At 41.7% G+C, this 15906-nt stretch overlaps 1 protein-coding gene across 6 annotated transcripts in view; it reads left to right on the forward strand.

Moving 5' to 3' along the window:
- Window positions 1-15906, forward strand: part of ABCC1 (ATP binding cassette subfamily C member 1 (ABCC1 blood group)) — a 53065-nt gene that overhangs the window by 19319 nt on the left and 17840 nt on the right. For 3 of the 6 annotated variants that reach the window (XM_082065039.1, XM_082065034.1, XM_082065035.1), the window contains 14 exons: window positions 334-395; window positions 1257-1388; window positions 2414-2641; window positions 3317-3494; window positions 4213-4374; window positions 5117-5209; window positions 6516-6719; window positions 9152-9298; window positions 9668-9755; window positions 11178-11247; window positions 12202-12328; window positions 13450-13626; window positions 14440-14607; window positions 14979-15156. In XM_082065039.1, coding sequence (XP_081921165.1) covers window positions 334-395; window positions 1257-1388; window positions 2414-2641; window positions 3317-3494; window positions 4213-4374; window positions 5117-5209; window positions 6516-6719; window positions 9152-9298; window positions 9668-9755; window positions 11178-11247; window positions 12202-12328; window positions 13450-13626; window positions 14440-14607; window positions 14979-15156 — 2014 coding nt within the window. The remainder of the gene's footprint in view (window positions 1-333; window positions 396-1256; window positions 1389-2413; window positions 2642-3316; window positions 3495-4212; window positions 4375-5116; window positions 5210-6515; window positions 6720-9151; window positions 9299-9667; window positions 9756-11177; window positions 11248-12201; window positions 12329-13449; window positions 13627-14439; window positions 14608-14978; window positions 15157-15906) is intronic. The other 3 variants (XM_082065036.1, XM_082065037.1, XM_082065038.1) reach the window with 3 other exon arrangements.

The following is a 15906-nucleotide window of genomic DNA, read 5'->3' on the forward strand; positions in this document are numbered from 1 at the left end:
TACAATTTCATTTTTAATTGTGCATCTGTTTAGATGGAGTCACAGCCCTTAGTTGCTAGAACAGTAGAACCAAACTCTTCATTTGTGACTAACAGTTAACACATTTCTGTGCTCACACCTTGCATTAAGATAGGTAGGCATTGATTATGACACCCACAGCCCTGGAGTCTTTCCTGAACAAGCCCTCAAAAGCATGAATGACAAGTTTCATAGTGTGAACAAAACCACTAGAAACAAAAGGAATTCCCAGAGCGACTTGTCTGCTTGGTTTGTTGCTTTTGGCCCTGTATCAGTCACTTTGTATGTAGATGGATTTCTTTTTCTGTCCTTTAGAATCCGTGTCCGGAGTCCAGTGCTTCTTTCCTCTCCAGAATCACCTTCTGGTGGATCAGTGGGTAAGATCAAGATGATGCATGAAGCACCAGTTAAAGTTAGATGACATTGTAGGATCATGCTTTCAGAGTTAAATTAGCAGTAATCATGCGATAATAATTTCGGTTGGTTTGGCTGGTGGTTTTGTAGATAAATAGTTTTTGTTTCAAATTTGATTAATCTTTTTTACTTCCTTTGAAGAGTCTTTGTAATTTTAAGTTTTGCCAGTATGTATTCAGTATGTTTGCTGAAAGAATGTAATACACTTTTTCTTTGGGAAATAAAAGGTAGAAGTTATCTGCTGTATTTAGAAACTAAGGCATTCGAAACTGTTAGCTCTTTTTTGTCTCATAGTCTTGTCTTTTTTTCATTAACCTGGCTTTGGTTGTGCTGTGTGATTTGGTCACAACACATACTCTTGTGAGTTAAAACACAGAAACTTGTAAAATAATATTGGCGTATAGTTGTGGTTGGTACTTGGCCAGAGTTCCAACAGAAAGCTACATGAAAGGAACTACTTTGTAAAATTAAAGGCTAATAAAGATCTTGAAACTTGGTAGGCATGGGAATATTAATTGTCTGTCTGAGTTTCAGATGAGATCACTTCTTTGTTTTATTTTCCCCGAAATTTGAACTCAGTGGCATATCCTGGATCCTTAGATGTTTTGGTGTCTAATTCTCACAGTAAAGACAGGAGGATGTATGTCTTAGCATCTGGACCTGTGTTGTAGGTTCTTGTGTGCATTTTTGTGAAGAGCTGGCTCTGTTTTGGGCCTGGACGTAAGGACCATTGTGTTATAGCATATATATATATATATATACACACATAATTACACATCTCTCTAGTGTTCTTAAATATATAGTGCTGATTCTTTCTGATACAGGTTGATGGTTCAGGGTTACCGGAGACCTTTGGAAGCCAAGGATTTGTGGTCGCTAAATAAAGAGGACAAATCGGAGGAGGTGGTGCCAGGTTTGGCAAGAAACTGGGCAAAAGAGTGGGCAAAGACCAAGAGGTAAGTTCATTAACCTGCCTGGCAGTTCTTCCAAGATGTGGAGATGCAAATGCTCAGGTTACTCAGCCTCAACTTGGAGCTGTTTGTTGGCTGTTATCAAGCCAGGTTTTGTAAGGCTGGAGCGGTAGTTCTGTGTTTGTCCCTAAGCGCAATACAGAACCAGAACCAAGCAGGGTGTGTGTGTCTTCTTTATGAAGAGCTGCACCAAGTTGCCGTTAGTCTTTCGTAATCCAAAGCTGATTATTGTTACTTTGGATATGTGTTTTTTTGCTGGAGAGGGAATGTTTTCACACAGTTGAACTTCAGTCATGTAATTTAGGAGCTTGGGCTCCCTCTATAGTTGGTGAAGCCTCAAGAGGGGACAGTTCAGGGTGTGAAAGAGAGCAGCTTATGTCTTTCCTTTGACTATATAGGGAGCCTGGGCATCTAAGCCAGATGACTAAAATTAGAAAGGCTGCATGCCTACAGTTTCCATCCTGCTTTCATCATCCTTTACTGTACCAAACACAAGCACCTTTTCATTGAAGGAAAATTGCCTGCTTGCTTACACAGTGTATTTTTACATACAGCTTGTCCTCAGAAGTTTGGAAGTACATAGTTTGGCATAAGCCAGATGTACAAAATGAATGTGTTCAGTCCATTGGGCATGACTTGGCATAAATCTGACTGTGATCTTTTAACTCAGGTGGTACAGTGAGGCCTTGATTTTGATGAAAGTTCATTGTACTTTGTTCTAGGATAATAATGGCCTTTGCACTTAGGGTTTAGCACGTTATGGCCCTATTCCGCATTCCACAGGACAGACCTATAGGAGAGATTCGACGGGAATGTTACCTGTCCCTACAAAGAAGACCATTTAGCCATGGTTGTATGCTTAAAAAGATGTTTGATTGACAGTAAAATGCAGCTAAATTATTGAGAAGGGCGATGAACAGCTCATAAACGTCTCATTTGTGTAGTTTGTATTTTTCCAGTTGGCTTTATGCTTGAATAAAGGCTACATTATATACCTACTCTTATTTCAGGCAACCAGTAAGCATGATCTACTCGCCCAAAAAGCAGCAAAAATCAGGTGACTCAAATGGTGATGTGACAGAAGAGGCTGAAGCTTTGATTATAAAATCATCACAGAAGAGCTCTGAAGCATCTTTATTCAAGGTGTTATATAAAACCTTCGGGCCGTATTTTCTCATGAGCTTCCTGTTTAAAGCTGGGCATGATCTCTTGATGTTTGCGGGCCCAGAAATTCTGAAGTAAGACCTGTATGCTTGATTGTTGTATTAAAAGTATATGGACAGACGTGCTGGTATTTCACTCACCAACCTGCTTTGCCTTCAGCTGGTTCAATGGGGAACAGTTGTCATGCAAGTCAGAGACCATGCAGACAGATTATTTTGGTGCATTGGTTTTCAGATAATAACATCAGCCATTGAATGTTTGACTTTTTATGTTCCTTTCCAACACTAGGAAGGCCAGGCAGGAACATAATCAACAATAGCAGCAGAGTTTGTTTAATTCTAACCTGTAATGATCGTGGGAGTGCAAGTCATAGTATGTGAAGCAACAGAGAGCTAAGGGGGTAGGAGGAGTTGTGTTGCGTTAAGGTGAGAAGAAGCAAAACAACTGTAAGCAGTTGTATTTTAGCTGAAGGGAATAAGAGAGTTTTTAGTGTAGCTTCAGAGAATGCTGTACATGTAAGGTATGTGATGCTTCACGTTTTGAAGTAGAACATTGGTAGGAGGAGGCACTGATGTGTACTAGTATAAAATGATCTCCAGTTTCTAAGGAGTTAGCTTAGGTGTTTTATCAATGTTTGGTACTTTGGGTACTTGTATGACCTGTATAATATTTGGAATACTCTAAGGCTGTAACCCTGACGTTTCATTTTGATTTGCATATATCAAGATAACTAATTCCTCTCTCCACAGATTGCTAATCAACTTTGTAAATGACAAAGCTGCACCAAGCTGGCAAGGATTCTTTTATACAGGGCTGCTGTTTGTTTCTGCCTGTCTTCAGACACTGATTCTTCACCAGTATTTTCATATTTGCTTTGTAACTGGAATGAGGCTCAAAACAGCTATTGTTGGTGTAATTTATCGAAAGGTAGGTGCGTCTTTAAACATACAACAATACGTCTTGGTGACTGTGTGAATGCATTGCCTAAGTCTGAATAATTAAAGTAGTTAGGAGACTGGTAGACTGATTCCTAACCCTTAATAGAAATAAGAGAGTATCATATTTATAAATAAAGGCTTTAAGACAGAGCGATTTTCTAATTTACTAGCTAAAGTTCAGGCACCTTCTTCCCACTGCCAAACAAGAAACCTTGTCTCATTTAGACTGGTGATGTGAAACCACTTCAATTTATGAGAAATTAGATGCATCTGCATTTACAACTTCATTTGGGACTCAGCAGCAGCACCGCCTCATCTTGGAATAAACTGGAACATGTAACAAAGCTGTGGACTGATTGCTCTGTGTGAGAAAAATGTGTGACAAGAAGTGAAGATTCCACTTCTTACACTAAAACCCAAAACGAGCACCAGTACCCCCCCAGCAATAAAACCAGTGTCCAACCCTAATCCCAAAGACTGCTTGTTGTCTTTAATTCTCTGTTAAACTCAGCTGCTTGCTTAAAACTCTGCAAGTTGCATTTTGTAAGGTGTGCAGGGTAAACAGAATATGAAGCAGGGAAAGGCTTGCTTGTAATTTTAAAGATGAAGCTCTGTAAAGCAATTGGAGTCTGTGGAGAAGATGCAGATGAGTCGGTCTTCCTTCATGTTGCCTTAATTTTTTCTTTTTATTTTTAATCTGCACCTAGGCACTTGTTATCACAAATTCTGCTAGAAAGACTTCTACTGTGGGTGAGATTGTGAATCTGATGTCTGTGGATGCTCAGAGATTCATGGACTTGGCTACCTATATCAACATGATCTGGTCTGCACCTTTCCAGGTGATACTAGCGCTGTACTTGCTGTGGCAGGTGAGCATTGTGTGGTGGTTCCTGCTTTGACTTAGGCAACATGATCCTTGCCCTGGTCCTGCCTGCAGAGAGCTGCTGCTCAGACCACCGCAGGGTTTACAGCAGTGCGGAGAAAGTGCTGTTTGTTTGGAAGCTGTTGAGAGCTGGTTTTGTCACTGCTGTCAAGAAGGGAGGCAGGATGTTCCTGGCTTGGGAGGATGCAGATGGAAGCTATGATCTCCTGGGGGACTGCAGCACCTATGGTTTCTCACTTCTCACTTGTTTTAAATAAAAGTGGTCTTGGTTCTGCACTCAGAGAGTCACCGTATGAGATGTCAGCTGTTCTAGTCCAGACAGTCACAGGCTGTCTCTTCCCGATTGTCAGTCAGAAAGGTGATGAAAATCCCCAAGAAGTCAGTCACTCCTGTCATGAGTCTCGTCTTCAGAAGAACAGACAAACTAGCAAAAACTGGAAAACATTAAAAGATCTCTGTATGTTTGTATAGATATATATATAGTGAGAGTGATTAATCTGTATCTATATATACCTCTGTATATGGGGTGTTGTAAATGTACATTTGTTTCAAAAATCAAAGCATCACCCCAAGCCACTACTTGATCCTCCTTCCCCTGAGCTGTTCTTGAAAAGGGAAGAAGAGTTTGAAAAGTGACTTCAGGATGCTTTCCTGTAGCATATGCAGTAGTTTGATCAAATATTTTTAATATTAGTTTGAATGAATGTTTACAGTTAAGTGCTTTTCAGAATTTAGGTCCTTCGGTGCTGGCAGGTGTGGCTGTCATGATCCTTCTGGTTCCGATAAACGCTGTGATGGCGATGAAGACAAAAACCTATCAGGTTAGAACCTTTCTGTATGCAACAGACTGCTTTTAAGAAACATGTTCTGCTCTTTGATTTGTTCCTGAGGTTTGTCCTTTTAAATTTTTTTCCCCTGCCTCTATTTATCCCTTAAAAAAAGAAAAGGGAAGGGAAAGGTCAGAGGTGTTGTCTATGCAGAATAAAGAAACTTACATTTTTCAGCCTTACAGCATTATCTGTACATAATGGTCTAAGAATTTTGCAGTAGTTAAGACCAAGGTAGCAGATTAATAAACTTCATAAAATGCCTAATGATTGGATTGGAATTAGTTTAGTTTTTAACTTGCTGCCTAAGAACTAAAGTGCAAACATAAACTACTGTCTGCCTAATGAACCGTAATGAGTGAGATACACGCATTTCCAGGTTGGTCGTTGCAGTGTTTCTTTTTCCTGGAAGGATGAGGAGGGAGCAATTGTAGTTGTTGGCTGTTCTTGATCCCTAGTCGATTTTATTTAGAATGATTAGTTTGTAACAGAGTAACATCAGTAAATGTAGACTCAAGTTCTCATGTTTTCGTTTGCAAAATCTACTTCAAATAGCCCCACCACGTGCTTTCCGGTACAGAATTCACTACTAACTGAATTTACCGAATGTCAGATTTACTTAAATTAAACCTTTTAGCTGTAGATATTCATGAAAATAGACCCCAGGATTTGGCTCCTACACAAGGGAAGTGGGGATGTCCCCACTGCCGCTGGTCACATGGTTTGGGGTGGCTGTACCAGTGCAGACGACTGACTCTGCCGAGGCTGAACATGATCCCAGCTTTGTGCTGCTCTCCTTAAAACACTTTATGAAGACAGAAACTCCTCAAGAATGGCCTTCCTTGTGGCTGAATGGAAAGTGTTTTGTCCTAGTGCACCATCAGAAAGCCATTGATAGTTCTGACAGTAAAGGAAAACCGAGTTTGGCCTACGGTTAGATGCAAACCGCCCATCACTGAAGCTTGATTATAGCAGCTTATTTTTGAAGTGCATATTGTACCTTGGAGGAACCTGAGTCCTGGGGCTCCCTGGTGCAGGGTTAATCCCGCTTCAACCGGTGCCATAGTTGTTTTCATCTTGGTTTGAGTTTTTAGTTGCATTATTTTAATTGGTTTAAAACATTTTGTTAAGTCTGCATATTTGTTTGTTCAGATAGCATCTCAGATTTTCTGTTTGGGAAGCTAGTAAGCTTTTGATGATTATGAGGTAAATTTGGCCGTGGTAAAATACAAAGCTTAGAACTTTGTGCCTCTGCCAAGTATTGTGCTCTGCTAATTATTTTTTGCAATATTGTTTTTAGGTGGCTCAAATGCAGAGCAAAGACAACAGAATTAAGCTGATGAATGAAATTCTCAATGGGATTAAAGTTCTGAAGCTGTATGCTTGGGAATTAGCCTTCAGAGAGAAGGTACTAGAGATCAGACAGAAAGAACTCAAAGTCCTAAAAAAATCTGCTTACCTTGCTGCGATGGGAACCTTCACTTGGGTTTGCGCACCTTTTTTGGTAAGTGGAACAAATCTAGCAGTCTGTTCTTCTTTTGGGGATCATGCTGTCCAAGGCAGGGCTCGACAACTTGTTTTGGTTTTGTTTTTAATGAGTGGGAGAGTCCGCAGCAGCGGTGGGGGATCAAACACTTCTATCTCTGCTTCTGGCACTACTATTTTCTTTGAAATTAGTAACATCCAAGTTGGACGTATTCTGAAGTTGATGGCTGAAGTATTTAAAAATGGAAACCTCCTCTGCATCCCGCTCTGTTTTTAGTGGTGTGCTTGGGGAACCTAAGGTCACATGTACTGCCAGATTGATTCTAGAAGAGGTCGCTAATGTGCACAGCACCCTGCAGATGGTGGCTGTGGCTGACAGTAAATCTGTCCTTATTTCAGCATCTTTCTGAGAGCAGCAGGTCCTTAGATAAGAGTCCTTGATGGAACAGGACATTGTGTGCCAGGGACACCTGGCCTGGGTTCTCCCGGCATCTTGGAGAGGGAAAGCCATTGCACACCCTGTGATTGCTTCAAATTCTTATTTAAAAAAAAAAAATCCTTGATATGTGAAACATCCCCACTGTGTTTGTGGTTAGCTTACATTTAAACTAATAAAAGAGAGAGAAGGGTGAGATCACATCAAAATTGCTTCAGAGCCTATTAGAACACGGGGCCATTGCTCTTGTCTGCAGACGCAAATAAAAGCCATGACTACATTAGGATAAAATATGTGCTGTTCCAATTGAAGGTGTTTAAGTGTACTTTCCAGTCTCAGATTCCTTCCCCACAAACATTTTTATTGTTTACATTATGTTTTGGCATGATGAAAGGCAGAAGCAGCGCCCTGGGTAGGAAACATCAGCCGCATTCTCAAGTGAATGCTTTTCTAAAAGAAGCCTGAGATGGTTTTAATCTAAATACGTTGTTAAATGAAGTTGCTAAATAAAACCCTGCAGGTGGACTCCTCAGTGCTGTTCTGTAGGGTCTGAGAGGGCAGATTTGCCTAACGAGCAGCTCTGTTTCGTGCACACTGTTGATGTGTGGCCATGGGGTTTGCCCCTGGGGCAGGGTCGGGGCAGCTACCATCCCGTTTCTCCCATTTTTCTTCTTTTGTCTATTTTCTTCTGAACTTCTGATGAAGGAATTGTTGGAAGTGCCTACCTGAAAGCACTTTAGACATGTAAAACTCCTTTATTTCCTCTCCTCCTCCTCCTGTTTCCATGGCGTCTTTGAAACATTGTTCAATTGTGGTGTCAGGAAACAATTCATTTTGCAGTACCTCCCCTACTGCTATGTGTGATGATAAGGGTGGTTTTCCGATGGTGACACGAGCGCAGACATGCTGCTGGTGAGGTTATTCTTTGGAGCTGTGTTGTTTTCCATCTCTGTGGGAGGGCTTTTTCCCTGGGACACGGTTCTCCAAACCAAAGGGCTGTACAAACATGCTACTGTACCAGGCACCGCTGAGTCAGCCGCCCTGTGGAGAACAATACGCGTCTTCACTGCAGTCTGATTTTTAGCAGAAACACTAATGTCTTCAGTGGATGAGGCTGTTCCTTAGGTATTTGAGCTAATTGTTTCAAGTCTTGTGGGAGGGGAACGCCGAAGGTTAACCTACCTCCAGGTCTTGGTTTACGTGGCAGTCTGTGGGAAAGAGTTGCTGGATCTTGTGATGTGCTGAGCTATGAGTGTTGTTACCATGGAAGAAAACACTGTGAAGAGAATAGATCTCCAAGTGAACGTTTTACTTTAATTTTACTGTAATTCAATCATCGCACTTTTTAAAACTGCACATAAATGTATGGATTTTTTGAGTTACTTTTATACCTTATGAATTATAACAATGGTTGACTGTCATTTTCTTGTTCAGCATGGATTTTAAGCTTTTCTGTTGGGAACTGTTGAGGTACTGTAAGGCTTCATCGTTGTAATGCAGTAACATTGTGGGTTTCTTGGCAAACAATCTGTCCAGATACAGTGCGCTGCACTTGGAAATGTAGGGTTGTGGTAGTCTCTATAAAGTACAAAATGGGGAAGCATTGGGGTTTTTCTAACTTTTCTGTCTATATGTGTTACTCATCCTGTATCTGGTACCATGGGGAGTGCCTTAAACTGGGAGAGAGCAGCAAGGAAAGCTGGTGATCATTCCTTTCCCTTCTCCTGCAGTGTGACCACAAACAGCCCAGGACATTCCTGGTTTCCCCCTTGCTATGTGAAGCAAGTGAGCGCTTGACACTTCTCCAAGAGGAGCCGTCAACTTCTTTTTACAACAGTAGATTTAAATCAAATGCTTGTTTTGCAAAAATCATTTCCAGGAACAAGGAGGTTCCCAGAACATTATTCTTTCTTTGCCTTGTACGCCTCTGAATTCTGGTGGTCAGACTGTGTGACTCCTGAGTTAGTGGCTTTAAAAAATGTTACCCTAACTGTACCCATTACACTTTGTTCCAGGTTGCGTTGTCCACGTTTGCTGTGTATGTCACAGTAGGCAAGAACAACATCTTGGATGCGCAGAAGGCATTTGTTTCCCTTGCATTATTCAACATCCTCAGGTTTCCGTTGAACATGCTTCCTATGGTTATCAGCAGCATAGTAGAAGTAAGATTTTGGTCATTAGCAGGTTTTTTTGTGCACAAGTAGCCGCGGGGTGGAAAGATTCTATTCCTGTGCTTAGAGAATGTCCAGTGGTGAAATTCAGCCACCTCAGAAAGGGACCTTTGTGTTTCCTGTCTGTTAAGTGCTGCACGAACAAAATTATCAATCCCTGTTCTGGTGGATGGGTGTTCCCGAAACAAACCCCATTTCTTGTGGTTTGGGAAGTGCGAGTTTGATGACTATCCAAGAAACTATGCAATGGATTTAAGAAGGGATTAGGAGTGCATAATAATGATGTCATGTATACGTGGTGCAATACAACAAGCTCTTAAATAAAATGAACAGGGTATTTTGCATCCCCTTCCCATGCAGGCCAGTGTCTCCTTGAAGCGCCTTCGGGTGTTCCTGTCTCATGAAGAGTTAGACCCAGACAGCATCATCAGGAATCCCGTCACAGAGTGTGAGTTTCTTTTCCTGTTGAAAATCAGTGCGTCCAGGTTTGGGGTAGCTTTGCAGTGTTGTTTTGCTTCCTGTAACAAATATACTGCATTTTGGTGCTTTTACTGATAACTTTTAGCCAGAAAGTAGAGAAGAGGGAGTAAGATGGAAATTACATAAAGTTTCTTCCACCTTCTCAGGTAATTACTTTCCTCAGTTCCTGTGTCCAGACTACAGAGTGGTTGCATCCAGACACAGATGGTCACTTCGAAAATCACTTATTAGAGTGTTTTAAGTGTAACCATTTGAAATTTGTAGGCAGTTAACAGAATGATAATTGATGCTGTGCCAAACTGCAGCATTTTGGAGAAGAGCAATCATGTAACGCTTCGGCACCCTCAAAGGAGAAAGGATAAGTCCCAGTTCTGGCAAATGCTTCTAATTTGTTTTGTGCAGTGTTACTCCATCATTCCCGCTGTACCGAGTGTTGCTCATCAAGTTATATAGAGCCATTTAGGAGCTAGATAATCACGAAGGCAGATTTACTGAAAAACTAATGCCCTTTTTCTTGTAAAATAAAACCTGACTTTAACTACATCAGTCATCTCTGAATGATTTTCTGCCTTTTTACAAAGATAGTGAAATCCCCATCACTCCCTCTCTATATCATTGCAGTCACTTGCCTTTCTGGTGAGCAGTTATCTGTTGTGTTTTAGCTTTGTTTGGTTTTTTTCCTTTCCATCTGTGTTTTGGGAATATCTCCTCCTTTTTCTCAGCTGATAACCATTAATACATTGCTCACAAATCTTTAGTGTGGGGTGTTTGGGGGGTTTTTGTCCATAATAGGTTGTACTTGCACACTAATGTAAATATTTTCTTAGGCTAAGTATTTATTGCATACTCGGTTGAATTAGAAGTGGTATATTTTCAGCTGTCGCTGTAAAAATCAACAGATGTCAGTACCATATGACATTTCACTGAATGGTGGTTTTGGTCAAAGTGAATTTATTTGGTAGTTTGATTTCTTTTGCCCCGCCGTTCTTGCGGTAACTTGACTTCACAGGCGGAACTGGCAGTTTAGCTGGTGCTTCCATGGCAGCACAAGCCAGACCGAGGCGGCCGCTTTGCTGAACTGACTTGGCCGTGCTGCGGTGCAGTTGCTGGATAAAGGAGGACGCAGCTGAATAAGTCGGGATCTTTGTATAGTTGACATTTGTGTGCCTCCTGGTTACTGAATGAGCGTAACCTCAGAACCACTGCTACCTTGATAAACTCAGTAGAAGCAGAACACAAGCTTTTAGCAAGCAGTGGGTTGTTCTGATGGAAAAGTAGCGTTATACCTCTGCCTACATGTGCTTAAATTGACTTCTGTGGCATGATCCAGAGCACACAATTTAAGTGGTTGCATTGGCACTTCTATAAACATGAATTCTCTATTTCTCAGCTGAAGGATGCATTGTTGTAAAAAATGCAACGTTTAGCTGGTCCAAAACTGACCCTCCTTTGCTGAACAGGTAAGAATTAGTACCCTTCGTTCGGCTCCTTAATCTTGCTGTATCATAAGTGATCTGAATTCGAATTATAAAATCTATATGCAGAAGAGTTTGTTGCCTTAAAAGAATAGGAAAACAAATAACATCTGTTCTATATATATTTTTTTAAAGTAGGGGCTTCATGACTTAGGGGAATTTACAAAGTATGTTGTATGTATGTGATGCAGAAAGGGGAACAGTGAGAGGTGTGAGAGGAGCTGAATCCTCAGCGACTCCAGGCTCTGGCTCCGTGCTGCCGATGGGCTGAGCTCCATCTAGAGGATGCAGCCACATGAGCCCCTTGTCGTTCTCCCTGGTCTCATGTTTGCACTGTGTCTCCAGCATCTTCCTTTTAAAACCTTCCTCTCACTGAGCTGTAGCCACCCTTGATTCCCATGCTGGTGAAAACCAGTGAGGAACCTTGCAGATGGTGTCACTAACCAAGGAACTGGGTGATGCAGCTACAAGCTGTGTCTTCCATCTGCCATGTCCACTGCCTTAATTTTGGCTGCTCTTTCTTGGCTTTAAACGAGGCAACCTGAGCTGGTGAAGATGTCCCTGCTCATGGCAGGGATGGGACTGGATGAGCTTTCAGGGTCCCTTCAACCCAAACTATTCTGTGATTCTAAATTGCATATTCTTTGAGACAAGGATGCTGTTTGGGAAGCATCCATTGGTATTTACATGTGTGTTCACAGAGCGTTTGAGAGAAATACTGGACAGGTTAATTACCTGTTAAGAAGCTATGTCCTAAGTATAAGAAGAGCTTGGTGCTTTCTGAATAAGACGTTTGCATTTTCAAACAGCTTCTGTGCTGTGTCAGCATTTGCAGTGGCTGTTCACATGGCATCTGGCTTTATATGGGCTGTTCTATAGACTGTTTAACTATGAGGATGTGGCAGCAAGCAATGCTGAATTATGTGCACTTTCTTTCAGCATTAATTTCACTGTTCCTGAAGGCTCCTTGGTAGCTGTTGTTGGTCAAGTTGGCTGTGGAAAGTCTTCGTTGCTGTCTGCATTGCTGGGGGAGATGGACAAAAAGGAAGGCTACGTGGCTGTCAAGGTGCGATGCGTCTGAAGAATTGTTCACCCCTTTGTGGCTCTTCTAGAGGGATTCTAGATTTCCAAGTGGCGCAAAGAGCAGAAGAAGCACATTTCAAATGAACATGTTTTTCAGCTTGATATCCTGGCAAGCCGTGTATATGCCTTGGGCTGCACTCTGTGTAATTGCCTGTTAAGCCTCGACCCAACAATTTCTAGATCTGTTGGTTTCAGATTTAGCCAAATAATCAGAATGATGAAGGTCTCAAAGATAAGTATTGTGGTTGGCAGCCAGGTATGAGGTGGGGAGATCCTGTTATTCATACTCCAACCTGAGGAAGAGCAGTGTTGGTTCATACCTTCTTAGACATCAGAGAATACAAGGAGAGAGGGTACCCAGAGATGGCCAAACATGGGCAAAGCCGCTGCTGTAGTTTGTACTTTCTTAGATATCCAAGTTGCGCAGAGCTCACAGAGGAAAAATGACTTGGAAGTAAATAAATAAGTAAAAAGTCCTTGTTTTGGATTTTGCTGCTGCTCTAATGTATGGGAGGAGAAATATGTTAAGAGCAAAACAAATATGTTGCATTTAAAAGCACGCACATTCGGTCATGTCAGAAATTGTTCTTGAAAAAGAAAGTAGGTGAGGTCTGAATCGCTGCTTATTTGTGCAGAAAGAGAACTACTAACCTCCAAAGCAAAATGCTTTGCAGTAGCTCAAACTCTTTATTCTGCTTCCCCAGCTTTCTGCAGAAATATATTGTCTGGGATGCATTTGTTAAACACTTGTATTCCAGGTTAAATTGTTTTATGCAGAACATAATTTATAACTATGAGAAAGAACTAATGAATTTTGACATTCAGCAGTTTTGCAAACAGGTTCTCTAAACACTTTTCTTCCAAGTTTACGTTAGAGGATCATATGTAGTTTGAAGTCCTTTATTTTCCAGCAACACACTGTTACATTCACTTGTCCAAATAACATTTTGGAGGAGGCTGTAGCCCAAGAACAGTTTGGAAATGACCGTAGGCAATTTGTGAGGTGATGGGCACTGCCTGCCTCACAAAGCCCTGCTGTGCTTTGACTTTGTGTGCAGACCTTTAGTCTAAAGTACTAAATAAGGAACTTTATTGTTGTTGCAGGGCTCAGTAGCCTACGTTCCTCAGCAAGCCTGGGTCCAAAACGCAACTCTGGAAGATAACATTATCTTTGGAAGGGAGATGAATGAGAGCCGCTACAAGCGTGTGATTGAGGCTTGTGCGCTGCTGCCTGATATCGAGATTCTTCCTACGGGAGACAAAACAGAAATAGGAGAAAAGGTATTTAAAACTCTCTCTACCGCAACAGTGCTGTTGCTTGTAGTCAAAGCCATATGACTTCTGTTCTACTTTATCTGAAAGTTGTATTGACTTTAAAGCATTCAGGGTAGAAATCCTCTACAATAAGAGGCAAGTTTGAGCAGTATGTTTTCCTTGTCTTCAAGCCCCAAAGGGGAGGAAACCTGTCCTCAATTACAAATGCAAAAGTATCTTGCAGTGACAGTTTTTAATCATCTCTAAGTTGCCCTAGTCGTAGAGCAGAAAAATACGTGGAACAGCAAAAGAAGAATCTTCTGAACGCTTCAGCTTCGTTAAAACCCCCAAACCCGCAGGGTATGTGTTTTGCCTGCTGACTGTGGTGGGTGGGGTGCAGCTGCCAACCCACAGCCCCAGGTTCAGCAAAGCTGCAGCTTTACCTTCGTGTCCATCAGCAGGCCAAGAACATTGTAGAGTGTGAGCAGAGTTTGTGTATTAAATCAGAGACAGCTCTGGAGAGACACAGCTGAGAAGGAAAGGAGCCTCTGGGTTGGGTGGGTTGGTCTGGGTTAATCACTTTACAACCACATTTTACATTTTACAATCACTTTACGAACACCACTTTTTGACTTGCCCCTCACTGGCAGTGGGAATTGGTAGATGTGCTTCCTTCCATTCTGTTGTGGTAGCGAAGTTATTTGTGATGGAGCTTTGTTTCATACAATGCTGAAATGTCTCTAGCTTGCATAAACCACCTGTGACTTGTGTGTTTCATGAACTATATTAAGACATCTCTCTTCAGCTGTAAATACAGATCATATTTTCTTGTTTCCCCAGGGTGTGAATTTGTCTGGAGGACAGAAACAGCGAGTCAGTCTTGCTCGGGCGGTTTACTGTAACGCAGATGTCTATTTATTTGATGATCCTTTATCAGCTGTTGACGCTCATGTTGGGAAACATATTTTTGAAAAAGTTATTGGACCAAAAGGAATCCTGAAAAATAAAGTATGTCATAATGAGATACTTGTCTCTAGAGAATGATTTGTTTTGCTTTGAGTTCAAATGATTCCAAGTTTGTCAAGTCGCATATTCAGACTTTTGTCTCAAACATCTGAAAAATGAAAGGATCCTTCTGAGATTTTTAGAGCCCCTTTATAAAGCACTGAGGTTTTTATAATGAAATGTGCTCTGGTTTCTGTAATTCAGAATTATTTGGAAAAAATTTACACAAGGACAGCACCTTTTCTTAAAAATGCTGCATGCCTGTCTATTGTTATTACAGTATTACACAAAGAATTCAAGCAGCCAACCACTTCATTTCCTAAATTTGAGATGTTGCAAAAACTATTATTGCTTTTTTTTCTTTTGCTATTTAGACACGGGTTTTGGTGACCCATGCAATCAACTATCTGCCTCAAATGGATACAATTCTGGTGATGTCTGAAGGGGAGATCTCTGAGCTGGGCTCCTACCAGCACCTGCTGAAGCAAGATGGGGCTTTTGCTGAGTTTCTTCGTACATACGCTAATGCCGAACAAAGCATGGAGGACAGCGGTAAGCTTACAGATAAACTCTCTTGGGATAAGCTGATGTGTGGCACGTTAAAGGAGTCACATTAAAGGCAAAACACTAGTAGAGGAGGGAAAGTCAAAAGATATACCTATTGGTAGAGGTGCTTATTTCTTGAGAGCATTGAAGGTTGTGAGATTAAATACACAGTCTTTCTTAAAATGTAGGAAAATGTGAAGCAGATCTGTAGTAAAATTCTTCTCAGAGCAGAATTCAGATGGTTTTGACATCATGTAAAGGCCGACTGGGGTTTACACACCCTTCCTGTGCTTATTAGGATGTGCAGATAATTCCTCTGGGGATGGAGCAGAGGAAGGAGCAGCTCATTTTTGTAGCTGATGTCCCTGACTCCTGCTTCTGCTTTACGAAACAGCTGTAGAGCTGCACTGGTAGAGGGGTTTTTATTGTTTTTAATCTGCAGATGGTTGCAGTATTGGATTTTAATAAGGGAACCTGGTCTCTTGCCTCCAGCTTGTTTTCCCCAGCGGCTTGCTGTGGTGATTCCTGAGGGGTGCTGGCCCCGTGGAGCCCTGTGTGCTGGCAGATGGCAGCTGCAGAGCAGGCTCTCCAGAACGAGGAGGGGACTGAGCCTGCTTTTCATCTTCCATTCGGAAAACCCTTGGTTCCCACCTGTTCCCTTGAGGGAACGTGGAGGCAGTTTTTAGCCTACTCCTCACGCGCCTGTCACAGGGAAAACTGAGGTGTTGAACGGCTGCCTTGGGCAAGGGCTGCTCC

This window comes from Streptopelia decaocto, assembly GCF_964273445.1.
Source record: "Streptopelia decaocto genome assembly, chromosome: 13".
Lineage (NCBI taxonomy): Eukaryota > Metazoa > Chordata > Aves > Columbiformes > Columbidae > Streptopelia > Streptopelia decaocto.